At 49.1% G+C, this 17,561-nt stretch overlaps 3 protein-coding genes across 3 annotated transcripts in view; all 3 read left to right on the top strand.

Moving 5' to 3' along the window:
* Positions 1 to 17,561, top strand: part of LOC133270901 (protocadherin beta-15-like) — a 46,912-nt gene that overhangs the window by 5,673 nt on the left and 23,678 nt on the right. The window lies entirely within an intron of this gene.
* Positions 2,492 to 5,081, top strand: LOC133270897 (protocadherin beta-15-like). The gene has a single exon (XM_061456486.1). The coding sequence runs from the start codon at positions 2,492 to 2,494 to the stop codon at positions 4,928 to 4,930; it is 2,439 nt and encodes an 812-aa protein (XP_061312470.1). The 3' UTR covers positions 4,931 to 5,081.
* LOC133270896 (protocadherin beta-4-like) lies at positions 13,340 to 16,013 on the top strand. Its single transcript, XM_061456484.1, has one exon. The coding sequence runs from the start codon at positions 13,562 to 13,564 to the stop codon at positions 16,001 to 16,003; it is 2,442 nt and encodes an 813-aa protein (XP_061312468.1). The 5' UTR covers positions 13,340 to 13,561; the 3' UTR covers positions 16,004 to 16,013.

The following is a 17,561-nucleotide window of genomic DNA, read 5'->3' as shown; positions in this document are numbered from 1 at the left end:
CCTCACTAACATCCCTGAACAATTTGATGGCTTTCTACAATGGGGTTATGGCATTGGTCCATAAGGGAAGACTGAATGCTGTCATCTACTTGGACTTGGGCAGACTTGACTCTGTCCCACATTACATCCTTCTCAAACTGGAGAAATATCTATATGATGGATTTACTTAGAATGGATATGGAATTGGAAGAATGATTGCACTCAAAGATTTGTGGTTAATGGCTTGATGTCCAAGTGACAAGTTGTGTTGCTTGATGCAAAGCTAAGTGTGACCTAGCAAGGCATGCTTCCAGATCTTAGGCTGACTACATATGAATGACATAGTTCTGCTGGAGTGAGTCAACAAGAGTGTCACGATGATCAGATGAGTGGAGCACTTTCTATGAGAAAACCGTGAGAGAGCTGGGATTGTTCAGCCTGGAGAAGTGAGGGTTCGAGGTGGCTTTAGGCTGATTTCCAAAAGCAGGAATACAAGAGCATCTAGTGATAGGACAACTGGTAATGGCTTTAAACTGAAAAAGGGTAGATTAGATTTTAGGAAGTTCTTCCCTGTGAGGCTGGTGATGGACTGGAGCAAGTGGTTTGATGTCACACCCATTGCCTGGTTGGATGTGGCTTTGAGCAACCACAATAAGCAGAATGTGTTCCTGGCCATGGCAGAGGGTTGGAACAAGATGAGCTTTAAGGTCCCTTTGAAGCCAAACCATTCAGAGATTTCTTCATTCTAAGAAATGCAGAGGACTACAGCCATACCTTCTACAAGGCTCTGGTATAAAGATGCGCTGAGCAAAGACTCTGCTATCCAGTCAACCTGAGCATGAAAATCTGATGGAATAGATCCTTGAGACCATTGAGTCCAACGGTTACTTAACACTGCCAAGTGGATCACAAAACTATGTCCGAAAGTGACATGTTCAGGGATTGTGACTCCACCACTTTCCTAGGAAGCCTGTGCCAACATTTGACAACCCTTTTAGTGGTCTCCTAACGTCCAATCTAGACCTTCCTGGCACAAATTGAGGCTGTCACGTTCTGTCATTTGCTTGCAAGAGACTGACCGCACCCTCATTACAATCTCCTTTCAGGCATGGGCCTTGGCTGTCATCTGCTGTGTTCTGTTGCACAAATCTTTTGGTGGAAGAAGAAACAAGTCATTGTAAGAGAGGAACCTTCAGGCAGCACTCACTTGCTACTGGTGATAAAGCCACCAGCGAGCAATCAGTCGCCATAGGAACTTCTTTACCTGGGACAGTGGAAATGAATACAAACTGCCATCTGGAAGGAAACTAAACTGGCTTGAAAAGCTGTAAGGGAGTATTCTTTTCCCTGAGTGTGGTCTATCTGGCAAGCAGTGCGTGTCTGGAGTCCTGTGTGAAGCTACTTTGCTCAGGGTTCTCCATATCTAAGGGGATATAGGATTCTGGATGCTAATCTCCTCCGACAGTGACAGCTGTAACAAGAGTTGCGAAAGACATTTGAGAAAGTCGGTGTGTCTCTCCTCCGGAGATAACAAGGAATCAGCACCTCCTGCTGTAAAACTGCTGCTTCTCGGGTCGTTCCAGCTGGATGGGCCAGGTGTCTGATGCACTGCTTGAGGTATTATCACGGCTGTTACAGAGTGAGAGGACGAAAGTCTCTTTCCAGCACTTGAGAACTTTCATACACTGCTTTCCTCTCGGGCTCTTCGGAGGCGCCCTTAAATGGCGCATTCTTTAAGAAGCATTGCGGTGGGCAGGAGCGGTCAGAGAGACTACCCAGGGGGCAGGCACTTTCCGTGCCTTTCCAAGCACAACCAACCTCGGCATCGGCTCTTTGGACGGATTCTGCCCCGCTTCTGCGTTCCGACCTCGCCTTTAGGGAGACCACGCTGTGCACGGGTAGCCTCCGGGACGTCGCCCACGGCGGGCTCTGGGCAGCGAGAGAAGCCGCAGAGCAGGTGCCGGCGATGCCCGGCGCTCGGGATGCAGCGGCGACCCCGTGGGGCTCTCGGCCCTCCTGACCGGCTCTGCCATCCCCGACGTGGTGTGCGCGCATCCGGCAGCGGCGCCGCAAAATGGGTGATAGCCCAGTAGCTGCTTGTGTGCGCACGGGTCCGTGTGCCGGGGCGAGCCGACAGCGCGGGCAGCGGGCGGAGACGGGCGCAGTCCCGTCTCGGGCCGCAGGGTGGTGCTGCCGGCCAAGGCGACGGAGAGCAGCTGCGAAAGGGGTCGCCAGAGCCCACACTGGCTCTGCCCAGCCCAGCAGAGCAGAGCAGAACCCAGACCAGCAGAGCCCAGACCAGCCCGGCAGAGCCGAGATAGGCAGCGGACGCGACCAGAAGCCCGTACCAACAACCACTGCCGGGACACGGCGGCAACGCTACGGGCCGCAAGCCGGACTCGGACAGAGAAAAGGGCGCACGGCCGCCTTTCGGGCACACTGCTGCCGGGCGCCGGTTACCGTGGAGGACTGCGCGAGTCATCCCCGACACGGAGGCTGTCCGGCCCCCGCCATGGCGACCGCAAGGCAAGTGCTCTGTCTCTGTGCTTTCCTCTCCCTGCCGCACGCTCGCGCCGAGCCCATCCGCTACTCCGTAGCCGAGGAGAGCGACAGCGGCTCCGTGGTAGCCAACGTGGCGGAGGACGCGGGGCTGGCCCCGGCGCAGCTCTCGGCTCGCCGCGCCCGCCTGCTCTCGGAGGACGGCCGGCAGCACCTTCGCTTAGAGCCGGGCACCGGCCGCCTCGTCGTGGCCGAGAGGCTGGACCGCGAGGAGCTGTGCGGCCAGTCCGCTACCTGCACTCTGCCCTTCGAGCTCCTGTTGGCAAACCCCGTGCAGTTCTTTCGGGTGGAGGTGGGCGTGGAGGACATCAATGACCACGCGCCCGTTTTCCCGGAGGAACGGGTCACTCTTAAGATAGTGGAAAGGAGCGACCCTGGCTCTCGTTTCCCTCTGCAGGTGGCTCAGGACCTGGATGTTGGCAGCAACAGTATCCAGGCTTATAGCATCTCTCCTGACGAGTACTTTAGTGTCGCTTTTGGGAGTCAGATTAAGGGCAAGAAGTATCTGGAACTTGTTTTGGAAAAGCCACTCGACAGGGAGGAGACGGCAGAGATGGATTTCAGTCTCATTGCCGTGGATGGGGGCTCTCCACCCAGGAGTGGAACCACCCAAATCCATGTTGTCATTATAGATGTAAATGACAATGCTCCCATCTTCTCACAGGAACTTTATGTTGGGCAGGTTTTGGAAAATGCCCCAGAGGGCTCTGTGGTTCTGAGAGTAGTGGCAACCGATCGTGATGCAGGAGTTAATGGGGACATCTCCTATCAGATCAGCCAAGCAGGAGGACAGAGCCACTCAGCATTTGAGATTGACCCCATGAGTGGTGAAATTAAACTCACAAAACCTTTGGACTTTGAGACAGCAGAGAATCATGAGCTTAGTGTTCAGGCCACAGATGGTGGGGGCCTCTCAGGAATTTGCAGAGTGTTGGTGGAGGTGGTGGATGTGAATGACAATGCACCGGAACTGGTGGTCAATTCCTTCAGCAGCCCAATCCCTGAGGACGCCTTGCCTGGGACAGTGGTTGCCCTGTTTACTGTCAGGGACCGGGATTCTGGTTCCAATGGGAAGATCTCCTGTGCCCTTGAGGACCAGCAGTCATTCTCCCTGCGGCCAGCCTATAAGAATTACTTTGAGCTTGTGACCGTCAGTGCACTGGACAGGGAGGAGACGGCACGATACATCCTCACAGTCACAGCAACAGACGCGGGGTCACCTCCTCTCACAACCACCCACACCTTCACAGTGGACATCTCCGACGTGAATGACAACGCACCTGTGTTCAACCAGACATCGTACACCATGTATGTACGTGAGAATAATGTTCCCACAGTGCTTGTTGGGACTGTTGGTGCTGTAGATGCCGACGTGGGGCCTAATGCCAAGGTGACCTATTCCCTGATCCCAGCCCACCCTACACAGCAGCCTTCCTGCTCCTGCATCTCTGTGAACTCTGAGAATGGGGATGTGTTTGTGCTGCGGCCCCTGGACTATGAGCAGGTGAGGCAGATTGAGGTCATGGTGAGCGCCTCTGATGCGGGGTCACCACCTCTCAGCGCCAATGTCACCATCTGCCTTGTTGTGGTAGACGAGAATGACAATGCTCCACTGGTGCTTTACCCCTCACAGGACAGCAGCTCTCCATCCAGTGAGCTGGTTCCTGTTATGGCTGAGGCAGGCTACCTCATCACCAAAGTGGTGGCTGTTGACACTGACTCAGGGCAGAACTCGTGGCTCTCCTACCACCTGCTGAGGGCTACTGATCCTGGACTGTTTGTGGTGGGTGCTCAAAGTGGGGAGGTGCGACTGAGGAGATCGGTGACAGAGAGAGATGCTGTGAAGCAGAAGCTCGTCGTACTGGTGAGAGACAATGGGCAGCCACCACTGTCAGCCACTGCAGCAATGAGTGCACTCCTGCTCAGTGACTTCTCGGACATGCGCCTACCACACAGCAGCCTGGCCACAGAGGATGAGGGCAGCTCCCTGACGATGTATTTAATCATATCCTTGGTCTTCATCTCACTTCTCTTCCTTGTGTCCACAGCAGCCTTTGTCATTTGCAAGGTGTGCAAGAGAAAGGAACTGAAGGATGGGCATGTGCTTTATGGTGCCAGCAACTTGCAGACCAACCTGGCTGATGCAGCTGCTGCAGGGACTCTGCCCCATGCCTATTGCTATGAGGTCAGCCTCACAACGGGCTCTGGCAACAGCGAGTTCAAGTTCCTGAAGCCCATCCTCCCCAGCCTGCCGCCACAGCTTCATGCCACAGGTGGGGGTACCAACAATGAACTAGATTTCCCCTGTGGCCCTGATACTTCAGGGGACATGGAACCAGACAACCCTGGGATGCTTTCTGCAGAACAGTTCAATAGTCTTTCTTTTAACTAGCATGGTGTTGGCACAGATGCTTCACATCTAATGACAGTATGGATCCCTGCTAGGACATGTGGCAATGTGACTTCCAGAGTAAATCTGTATTTACAGTTGGCATCAATGACTTCCTGCAAAGTGAGGAAAAATATTGAGTTCTCCTACAGAATAAAACACAACAAAAGAAATTAAGACTGCCTCATTTAGGAAACCTTTGTTATAGAGGTGAAAATACAATTCTGAAATGCTTTGAGGATGTTTTTAGTTCCATGACCCCAGCTATGATTTCATCTCAGTTGCTGGCAGGCAAGACCATGGAAAATTCCTCTGTGCTGTAACGCAAACTACAACCATGCTGAAATGCACATAGCCCTCCTTGTGGGTCAGGAAAGCAAGGATGTTTTGAGCACTGTGTGACGATGTGATGTGAGTACATGGCTCTTTCTCCTCTGGGTTCTAAATTTCTCTGTCTCAAATGGAAATGCTGTGTGTCTTTCCTTCTGGGCACTGTCCATACAGTGGTTGTGTGTCTGCTTAAGCTGCACAAGGGCTACACATCACAGCAGGTAGTTGCGCACATCCAGCCATTGCACATCATTCCAGCGAAGCAGAAAGTTGTTTTGACCTTTTGAGTGCAGCAGTCTTTTCCTTAAGGAAGAGCAGCAAAACACTTGAGGTCTTCCATTGGCCCATAAGGGGGTGGTTGGGTGGGCTGTCTCCTTGAGATTGCCCGGGGAATGAAGCAGCACAAATGGTATTGGGATAAAATGTAATGGACTAGACTAGACTAGGCAAGACTAGACTAGGATACACTAGAAGCATGTCATGGTTTAAGCCCAGCTGGCCACTCAGAACCATGCAGCTGCTAGCTAGCTCAATCCCCCCTTTCTTTCTTCCTCTGCTCCTGGAGGGGTGGGAAGGAGAATTAAAAGAATGCAGCTCCCACAGGTTGAGGTAAGAACAGTCCGATAACTAAGGTATAACACAAAAATACTACTGCTACCACCAATAATAATAATAAGCAAAATAACAAGGGGAGAGAATAGAATTGCTCACCACCTGCCAACTGATACTCAGCCCAACCCAAGCAGGGATCTGGGCCTTTTGGTTAACTCTCCTCAGTTTATTTTATTGGGCATGATGTGCTGTGGTATGGAATACCCCTTTGGCTAGAGGCTCAGTTTGGGTCAGGTGTCCTGTCTCTGCTTCCTCCTGGCTTCCCCTCCTCCCTAGCAGAGCATGAGACTGAGAAAGTCCTTGGTCGGAGTAAACATTACTTAGCAACAATTAAAAACATTGGTGTTATCAGCATTCTTCCTAGGCTGAAAGTCAGGAACAAAGCACTGCACCAGCTATTGAGAAGGAGAACACTGTCTGCTACTGCTGAACCCAGGACAAAGTACTTCATTTTGAATGATCTTCTGCTCCAGCTATCTGACCACTTCAGGGCTGATCAAAAAAATGTTTTAAGGGCAGTGTGCAAGTGCCTGTTAAACACTGACAGGCTTGGGCCATTGACCCCCTCTCTAGGAAGCCTCTTCCAGTGTTTGACCACTCTTTCAGGAAAGAAATGCTCATAATGTCAAGTCCAGTCCTCCACAGGTGTGGCTTTGAACTGCTCCCACACATCCTGTAACTGGATATGAGGGAAAAGAGCTCAGTGCCTCCTTCTCCACTTCCCCTCCTTAGGAAGCCGACCCTCGCATGCTTCTTCAATTGGAGCACTCAGCACAGCACACAATACTCAAGGTGAGGCCACATCAATGCTGATAATTATGTCTTGTGTTTGTCTGTTGGATGTGGTTTGTCACCTTGGCTGGAAGGGCACACTGCTGGCTCGTGGTGCACAGGAGCAACCCCAGCAGTTTCCTTTCTGTAGAGCTGCCCTCCAACCTCCGCTTGCCCAGTTTAGACTAAAATCCACAGAAACTACATCCACCCCCTTCTCTTCATCAATGAGGCAGGTGACCTTAGACCTCCATATTTTGTCCAGGCGCTGAGGTGAGACCAACTGGTCTGTAGTTGCTTTCATGAGGAAAGATTTCCTCGTGACCTTCTTGCAGACTGGAAGAACATTGGCTAGTTTCCAGTCAGGACGATCAGGGGACTGTCCTCTGTGACAGGGGACTGGGCAGCCCAGGGGGCTAACAGTTTAACTTGAGGCAAGAAAAGCACAGTCTTCTCTACTCCTTAGTCCCTGTTACTCAGGGAGGGACCATCTTCCACAAGTACCACTCTATTTCTTTCAAACTCCTCTTGCTATGAACATACTTAAAAAGCCATTTTTGTCACCTAACACAACATTGGCCAGTTTCAACTGATCGAGTTTTGGCTTCTTGGGTCTTCATTCATATATGAACCACAGCTCTATAAGCTACCTGCAATGACAGACCTTGCCTCCAGATGTCATACCATTTCTTTTGCTTACCATTGGCCAAAGAAAGCCAAAATTTTTTGCTTTCGAATGGGAAAATTCTGACACAGGAAGAAAAACTTAACTTTGACAGTATTACCACAGGGATTTAAAAACAATCCAGCAGTTTTTGGAAAATCAGCACGAGAATTAGAATCATGAAAGCCACCTGCTCAGACAGGGACTCTGTTACAATATGTGGATGACCCGTTAATTGCTACAGAAACAGGAAGAATGTGTCCAGTGAATGGTGGGATTATTGAATTTTCTGGGACTGGTTATTGGGTAACCAGACAAAAGGCCCAACTAATCCAAACCTGAGTTTCCTACCTAGGATATGAAATAACAGGAGGACAGAGAGAACTTGGGACTGCCAGAAAAGAAGCCATTTGCCAGACTCCACGACCGTCGACCGTCAAGGAGCTCTGGACATTCCTGGGAATGACTGGATGGTGCAGACTTTGGATCCATGATTATGGTGTTCTGGTAGGACCAGTATATGAACTGTTGAAGGGAAAACCCTCCCTCTTTGGACTGGACTGATAAAGCAGAGGAGGCTTTTAGAAATTTAGAGTTAATGAGAGCTCCAGCTCTGGGACTTCCCAGATGTCCCTATGAAAAACAAGGAATAGCCTTGGGGGTCCTTGCTCAGAAACTAGGACTGTACAGAAAGGCAGTGGCGTATTTTTCAAAACAGCTGGATGAAACGAGCAAAGGATGGCCTGGATGCCTAAGGGCTGTGGCAGCAGTCGTCATGAATCTTGAAGAGGCTCACAAATTCACCTTGGGACAAAAGATTACTGTGCTAGTGTCCCATGTGGTATCAGCAGTCCTGGAACAGAAAAGAGCCCACTGGTTATCTCCTTCATGTTTTTTTAAATACCAGGCCACCATTGTAGAACAGGATGATACAGAAATTGTGCTCACTAACGTTGTGAATCCAGCATCCTTTTTGCAGGAACAATCGACAGAACCACTAACACACGACTGCTTGACCACCATAGAGACTATATTCGAGCCGACCAGACTTAAAAGAAAAACCTCTGGAAGATGCTGATTCTTGGTTTACTGATGGTAGTAGCTTCATGAAAAATGGTAAACGAAAGGCAGGATATGCCATTACCTCCACTTCACAGGTAATAGAAGCTAAACCTTTACCTGCGAACACTTTTGCCCAGAAGGCAGAAATAATAGCATTAACAAGAGCCCTGGAATTGGCTAAAGATAAAAGGATAAATATTTGGACTGATTCTAAATACGCATTTGGTGTGGTACATGCACATGGTGCTATCTGGAAAGAATGAGGACTTTTGAACACACAAGGGAAACAGATTAAACATGCTACAGAAATTCTACAATTACTGGAAGCTGTTCAGCTACCTGAAGAAGTAGCTATTATGTACTGTAAAGGACATCAACAAGGTGACTCTGATCAGGAAATTGGAAATAATTCGGCTAATTTTGAAGCCAAACCAGCAGCCGAACAATCTCAAATCATGTCCTTAATCCCTGATGGCAAACTAACAATTGAAATATCTAAACCTAGGTATTCAGAAGAGGATAGAAAATTGATTGAGGATCTAAAGGGACAGGAAAATAAAGAGGGTTGGGCTGAAATACCTTATGGGTGAATTGTAATCCCCTATAACCAACTCTGGAAGTTAGTTCAGGAAGAACATAATAAAACTCATTGGGGTAGCAACTCTTTGTATAAATATTTAGACAAACAAATTGTAGGAAGGAATCTATACACCACAGTTCAATTAGTGACAAAGCAATGTCAGTTATGTCTTAAGAATAATCCTAAAACTGAAAATAGAAATCAAATTGGGACAACTGGGAGAGGAAGTCATCCGGGACAGCAGTGCCAAACAGATTTTTCTGAATTACCAAGAAAAGGGGGTTATCAATAGTTGTTGGTGTTAACGGATACCTCTTCAGGCTGGCCAGAAGCATTACCTTGTAGGATAAATAATGCAAGACAGGTGATTAAAACATTATTAAATGAAATAATACCTCGTTTTGGAGTACCAGCAGCAATATCTTCCAACTGGGGTTCACACTTTAGCGCAAAATTGTTACAAAAAATTAGCAAAAAATTAGAAATTGATTGGCAACTACATGTTCCATATACGCCTCAGGTCAGTGGGCAAGTAGAAAAGATGAGCCATCTGATTAAACAACAGATTAGTAAAATATGTCGGGAAATGAATTTATACTACCATTACCACTGGCTCTATTAAGAATTCAAACTAAACCTCAGTCAAAAGAAGAGGTCAGTCCATTTGCGATTTTGTATGGAAGACCGTATCAGTCCCAGTTTAAAGGAGAAAGTCTTCAGGAAGTGGGAGAAGACTATCTCCAGCAGTTTCTGATCAATCTGGGAAAACAATTGGAGGAGATAAATAAGAGAATAGTAGGGACAAGAGCAAGAGGTTTGGATTATCTGATTCACCCTTTCAGATCTGGAGACTAGGTTTATGTTAAGAATTTTTCAGGAGATCCTCTAGAGAAGTGGAGCGGACTGTACCAGATATTACTGACCACCTTTACAGCAGTGAAGATAAAGAAACAACCTGCTTGGATACATTATTCAAGAATTAAGAAAGCACCAGAGCCAGAGAAGACATGGCGGATCAAACCTTCAGGACCTTTATGTATAAAATGGCATTGGTCATAATTTGGACTCATATGATAACTGGCGCACAAGCTTGGGACCAGAACTTATACCTGAAATTAGTGAAGAATGTTACTGATGTTTTTAATTGTAGTGACTGTTGGGTTTGTGCACAGTTGCCTAAATCAGGAGAAAGCCTGGGTCTCCCATTAATTGGAGTTCCAGTTCCTAACACTGTCTCATGGACAAATTTGTGGGTGAACACTAGCAATCTGTATTCGAAGGAAAGGTTAAAATTTGGAATAGTTAATCCTAATCCAGGTAATAAATATTACACCTGTGCACAAAGATGTATTACACCAGGAACTAGGGTAGGAAATCTTGCTTAAATGCCACAGATGTAGGTCACCATTCAAATTGCAATCATACTATTAACACAGATGGTATCATAGTTCAGTGATGGCCCATTCCTAAAGGGAAAGGATGGTATTGGTTATGTGGAGAAAATGCTTATAAGACTCTAAACCCCAACTGGAAGGGGGCATGGACCTTAGCTGCTGTAATACCCAATTTTAACCAGCTTCTCTAAAGTGGTTTTACAAAACCAAATGGCTCTAGACATGTTATTGGCATCACAAGGAGGGGTTTGTTCCATAATCAATGAAAGCTGTTGTTCCTATATAGACCAAAGCGGCAGAATGGAAACAGATCTGGAGGAAATTTGGAAACAAACGAAGATATTTCATGAAATGGCCATGGATGACACCTCCTAGGGTTTTGAAGAAATATGGAAAAAGTTAACTTCATGGTTACCCAGTCTCTCCTGGTTGAGGCAACTGGTTGCAGGAATATTGATGTTAATTATTTTAATATTGATTACTTGTGGTATGATACAGTGTTCCCTCTGGTGTTGTAAACGGTCTACAATTGGAAAAGGAATGAAATTAAGCACCAAGTAGAAATGGGAAATTATTTCAGAAAGAATTTTGATGGTAATGGTAATATACAAAATGTTGCAAAAGAATTTGCAAAAGGACAGAAAAAGGGGGGAATTTGAGACAAGGGGGCACAAAATCACAAAATGGAATATAGAAACCTTTAGAATTAATTTTAAGTAATGTTAAGTTTGAAGGCTTTGTAACAGTAGCAATGGAAAATTACTGAGGTGCATGATACATAGAGAAAAAAAAATATAGAGAGTGCAGCTAGAGAACATACTGAGAATTCTCACAAGATAAATCGTTATAGTTGTGACATAGTTTAAGAAAAACAGTCTAGAAGAACAGGACACAGGGATAAGAACAGGACACAGGGATAAGGAGTATCTGGGAACCGCAGGTGTCCAGGATGGGCTACAGTTAAACTAACTGATGAGTAGGAGGATAGGAGGATTATTATCTCTGGTGCTAATGAACCAATTAAACTGGTATGAGCATCTACTGCGCATGCTTCAAAGGCTGCCAGAAGTGATGAAGATTGTTGGAAGAAGTAAACGACCCTCAGAGACCACCACCACAATTCTGTACGCATGCGGGGAACTTTCTGGGAAATTATGTAATCCATACGTAGCCTCGTGAATATGTATGTATGCCCAGCGGCTATAAAAGGACGGCTTGTGTGGCAATTGGGAGACACACGTTAGGAGGAGCTATCCCCCGTGTCTCCCGGCGCTGCAATAAAGAATACCTGCTTGTCAGCTTGAAAACTTTGTTGGCAAGTTTGTTCCTGGAGTTTTCTCTGAATCAATATTAAGAGAGTGGCCTTCCCAACTCTTCTGAAAGCTCCAGCTGCAGATAGCAAATGTGAGGCTCTCCAGCATAAAGTGTGACACTAAAGGTGTAGTAGTTTCAGAAGATGAATGTCACAAAGATGGCATCCCTGTTGCTTTGAAAGTGTTTGGTGGAGCTCCAGGAGGTGGGCTTTTGGTGAGCAAAATTAGCAACCAGGGAGAGGCTTCTCTCCAGAAGTGTCTCAGTCTTCACTGGCAAGTGCTCCAGAATCAATGTCCAAATCACTAAGCGCAAGTCATGGACTCCGATAATGATGAACAACCTGCTATAGAAGATCAGGTTTGAGACCATCTAAAGGAACATGAAGATGCAGTAATTCATGGGACCTGAAGAGACGCACGTGGCCAAGCCACTATCCACCATGTTTCAGAATTCCTTGCAGTTGGGTGAAGTTCATAGTGACTGGAAAATCAGAAATATAACCCCAGTTTTTACAAATGGAAAAAAGAGAACTACAGGCTCATCAGTCTCACCTTGATGCAAAGAAAGATCACGGAGCATATTCCCTGGAAAGCATGGAAAAGCTCATGTAAAATAAGATTTGTCACTAGGGCCTCATGTTCCTGCCTTCTACAATGGGGTTATGGCACTGCTGGATAAGGGAAGAGTCACTTACCTGGACTTGTGCAAAGATTTGACACTGTCCAAATGACATCCTGCCTAAACTGGAGAGATACTTATGACGGATGGACAACTTGGTGCATAAGGAATTGCAAGGATGATTGCACTCAAAGATCTGTGGTTAACGGCTCAATGTCTGACAAGTGGTGGTGGTTGATGCAAAGCTAAACTCCCTGACACAAAATGGAGCCATTTCCTCATGTTCTATTACTTCTGACGTGGGAGGCGATATCTCCTTGAAACTGCTACAAGATCCTTTCAGATATTGACCTTGGCTGTCATCTGCTGTGTTCTGTTGCACAATTCCTTTGGTGGAAGAAATTCTGCTCATTTTAAGTGAGGAACCTGTAGGCAGCACCCACTTGCTACTGGTGAGAAAACAGCATTCCCAAGGGCTCCTCGAAGGCGCCCTTTAAAAAGCAACGACGCCCTTTAAGAAGCATTGCCGCGGGCAGGAGCGGTCAGAGAGACTATTCTGGGGGCAGGCACTTCCCGTGCCTCTGCAAGCACAACCACCCTCGGCATCGGCCCGTTGGACGGATTCTCCCCCCTCCCGACAGCTCTGTCCCGCTTCTGCGGGTCCGACCTCACCTTTGGGGCGGACACGCTTTGCACGGCTCGCCTACGGGACGTCGCCAGCGGCGGGCTCTGGGCAGCGAGAGAAACCGCGGGGCAGGTGCCGGCGATGCCCAGAGCCCTAGGGATAAGCGGCTGTCCCGCAGGGCTCTCGGCCCTCCTGACCGGCTCTGCCGTCTCCGACACGGTGTGCGCGCATCCCGCCGCGGGCCCCCAATGCAGGTGAGAGACGGGCAGCCGCCTGTGTGCGCACGAGTCCGTGTGTGGGGAGAGCCGACACCGCGAGCAGCGGGCGGCGACAGACGCAGTCCCGTCTCGGGCCGCAGGGTGGTGCTGCCGGCCAAGGCGACGGAGAGCAGCTGTGAGAGGATGTGGCAGAGCCCACCCTGGCTCTCCCCAACCCAGCAGAGCAGAGCAGAACTCAGACCAGCAGAGCCGAGCTGGGCAGCGGGAGCGACCAGGTTCCCGTACCATCCGCTGCCGGGACACGGCGGCAGCGCTCCGGGCCGCAAGCCGGACTCGGACAGAGGAAGGGCGCACGCCCGCCGTTTCGGCGAGCTGTGGCCGGGCGCCGCTTACCGCAGACGACTGCGCGGGTGATCCCCGACACGGAGGCTGTTCGCCGCCCCGCCATGGCGACCGCAAGGCAAGTGCTCTCTCTCTGTGCTTTCCTCTCCCTGCCGCACGCTCGCGCCGAGCCCATCCGCTACTCCGTAGCCGAGGAGAGCGAGAGCGGCTCCGTGGTAGCCAACGTGGCGGAGGACGCGGGACTGGCCCCGGCGCAGCTCTCGGCTCGCCGCGCCCGCCTGCTCTCGGAGGACGGCCGGCAGCACCTTCGCTTAGAGCCGGGCACCGGCCGCCTCGTCGTGGCCGAGAGGCTGGACCGCGAGGAGCTGTGCGGCCAGTCCGCTACCTGCACTCTGCCCTTCGAGCTCCTGTTGGCAAACCCCGTGCAGTTCTTTCGGGTGGAGGTGGGCGTGGAGGACATCAATGACCACGCGCCCGTTTTCCCGGAGGAACGGGTCACTCTTAAGATACTGGAAACGAGCAACCCTGGCTCTCGTTTCCCTTTGGAGGTGGCTCAGGACCTGGATGTTGGCAGCAACAGCATCCAGGCTTACAGCATTGCTCCTGAGAATGAATACTTCAGCACTGACTTTGGAACTCAAACTGAGGATGCCAAATACATTGAACTTGTTTTGGAAAAGCCACTCGACAGGGAGGAGAAGGCAGAGATGGATTTCAGTCTCATTGCCATAGATGGGGGCTCTCCACCCAGGAGTGGGACCACCCAAATCCACGTGGTCGTTCTAGATGTAAATGACAACGCTCCCGTGTTCGCACAGAAGGTTTTCATTGCACAGGTTTTGGAAAATGCCCCAGAGGGCTCTGTGGTTCTCAGAGTAGTGGCAACCGATCAGGATGCAGGAGTTAATGGGGACGTCTCCTATCAGATCAGCCAAGCAGGAGGCCAGAGCCACTCAGTTTTTGTGGTTGACCGCATAAGTGGTGAAATTCAACTCACAAAGTCTCTGGACTTTGAGGCAGCAAAGAATTATGAGTTTAGAGTGCGGGCCACAGATGGTGGGGGCCTCTCTGCAATCTGCAGAGTGTTGGTGGAAGTGGTGGATGTGAATGACAATGCACCAGAGGTGGTGGTCAATTCCTTCAGCAGCCCCATCCCTGAGGATGCATTGCCTGGGACAGTCGTCGCCCTCTTTACTGTTAAAGATGATGATTCTGATGTCAATGGGAAGATCTCCTGTGCCCTTGACAACCAACTGTCATTCTCCCTGCGGCCAGCCTATAAGAATTACTTTGAGCTTGTGACTGTCAGCGCACTGGACAGGGAGGAGACGGCACAGTACATCCTCACAGTCACAGCAACAGACGCGGGGTCACCTTCTCTCACAACCACCCACACCTTCACAGTGGACATCTCCGATGTGAACGACAATGCACCTGTGTTCAATCAGACATCATACACCATGTATGTACGTGAGAATAACGTTCCCACAGAGCTCGTTGGGACCGTCAGTGCTGTAGATGCCGATATGGGGCCTAATGCCAAGGTGACCTATTCCCTGATCCCAGCCCACCTTACACAGCACCCTCCCTGCTCCTGCATCTCTGTGAACTCTGAGAATGGGGATGTGTTTGTGCTGCGGCCCCTGGACTATGAGCAGGTGAGGCAGATCGAGGTCATGGTGAGTGCCTCTGATGCGGGGTCACCACCTCTCAGCACCAATGTCACCATCTGCCTTGTTGTGGTAGATCAAAATGACAATGCCCCACTGGTGCTTTACCCCTCACAGGACAGCAGCTCTCCATCCAGTGAGCTGGTTCCTGTTATGGCTGAGGCAGGCTACCTCATCACCAAAGTGGTGGCTGTTGACGCTGACTCAGGGCAGAACTCGTGGCTCTCCTACCACCTGCTGAGGGCTACTGATCCTGGACTGTTTGTGGTGGGTGCTCAAAGTGGGGAGGTGCGACTGAGGAGATCGGTGACAGAGAGAGATGCCGTGAAGCAGAAGCTCGTCATACTGGTGCGAGACAATGGGCAGCCACCACTGTCAGCCACTGCAGCAATGAGTGCACTCCTGCTCAGTGACTTCTCAGACATGCGCCTACCACACAGCAGCCTGACCACAGAGGATGACGGCAGCTCCCTGACAACCTATTTAATAATTTCTTTGGTCTTCATCTCACTCCTCTTTCTCGTGGCCACAGCAGCCTTTGTCATTTGCAAGGTGTGCAAGAGAAAGGAACTGAAGGATGGGCATGTGCTTTATGGTGCCAGCAACTTACAGAGCAGCCTGGCTGATGGGGCTGCTGCAAGGACCCTGCCCCATGCCTATTGCTATGAGATCAGCCTCACAACGGGCTCTGGCAACAGCGAGTTCAAGTTCTTGAAGCCCATCCTCCCCAGCCTGCCACCACATCTTCATGCCACAGGTGGGGGTACCAACAGTGAACTAGATTTCCCCTGTGGCACTCTCACTGCAGAGGACGTGGCACCAGACAACCCTGGGATGCTTTCTGCAGAGCAGTTCAATAGTCTTTCCTTTAACTAGCATGCTATTGGCACAGTGCGTCATGGCAGGAAAGTATCCATGCTAAAATATGTGGCAATGTGACCTCCAGAGTAAATCTGTATTTACAGTTGACATCAGTGACTTCCCATGAAGACAATGTGAGAAAAAATACTGACTTCACCTCCACAAAAACCCCAAGCAAACAAAGAACGTACAAATCCAACAAAATAAAGCTCTCTCATTCAAGACATTGCATGTTTCTGCTCTGTGCAGCCATGTCTGAATTGCTTTCAGATTAGGATTAGTGCCAGGACCCCAGGCAAATTCTTGTCTCAGTTGCTGGCAGGCAACACTTTGGACCAACTCCTTTGTGCTGTAACACAATGGCGTGGTGGGGTAGACAAACAACTTCACTCAAATGTGTGTGTCAGGAAAGCAAGGACATTGTGAGTACTGTGTGACAATGTATGATCATAGGGCTCTTTCTTCTCTGCATGTCTCTGAGATGGGTGGGCTCTCTATTTTTTTCCTTCTGGTCACTGTGTCTGTGCGTACAGCTGTGTCTGCTTATGCTGCACAAGGGCTACACATCAAAGTAGGCAGATGCTCCCATCCAGCCATTGAAATTCCAGCCCAGCATGGAGAAAGATATTTTGGGTTTTTTAGTAGAAAACTCTCATAGTCTCTAGGGGAGAGCAGCAGAACAATTTCTTTTTCCTTTGGAACTCCACAAGGATTTCCCTGTTTGGTCAAGCTGATTTTCTGCCCCGCGTGCTTGACTTTTGGCACAGTGGAATTGCCTTCTAGTAGACTGTAACCATACAGAGCTATGAGAATGTTCCTTAAAGAAGATTGTAAAGAAACTCCACAAGTTGCTTTAAGGAACTTTCTCTGAAGGTAGCATCAAGATCAAATCTGAAAATGAACTCTGAGTTTGGTATCGTCATTGTTCCTGGATTCGAAGGTTTCTTGATGGGAGTGGAAAGCTGTTACGATTTTCTGTGTTTTTCTCTTAGAGCATTTGTATTGTCATGTCTTTTCTCCCTCTGCTCTGACTACATTTGAAGATTGCCTCTTCCTCTTAAGGAGGAATGTCACTCCCCCATGTAATTAAAAGATTGTTTAAAAGAAAGCATGGTACAGGATATTGGGAAACCCTCATTCTGTGTTGTGCTGCAGTTATAAGCTGAGCTGTTGTAACATGGGAGACCCTTGTGTGTAAAAGCAAAATAAAGAGAACGCTTCAATGCTTTGTGTGGAGCCAGTCACATCTGTAGGGCTGTCCTTCCTGTGAAAGTTCTGTCACAGTTTCCAAAGGGCCAGGAGTGTTTTTTCCGTGTTTTCCCTTGGCCAAGTTAAGGTTGAGTGGGTACAATTCTTGAACTGGGAGATGTTGCCAGTGGAGCCTTCAAGAAAGTTATAAGGAGCAGGGAATTGCTTTCAGGCCTCTACAGGTCTCCCCGGTACTGTCTTGGTGTGACGAGGCATTATATGCAGATCTAGAATATCAGGCCTCCTCCTTCCCAGAGACCCTGGGTCTGTTTTGACATCTGCAAAGCAGGGAAGTGGGGAGAGTGACCTGCCCTACTCTCCTGAC

The sequence above is a fragment of the Pezoporus flaviventris genome, unplaced genomic scaffold, assembly GCF_033815535.1.
Source record: "Pezoporus flaviventris isolate CSIRO_AGI_PZ_B2104156 unplaced genomic scaffold, CSIRO_AGI_Pfla_v1 ptg000023l, whole genome shotgun sequence".
Taxonomy (NCBI): domain Eukaryota; kingdom Metazoa; phylum Chordata; class Aves; order Psittaciformes; family Psittacidae; genus Pezoporus; species Pezoporus flaviventris.
This window is presented reverse-complemented; position numbering and strand designations above follow the sequence as displayed.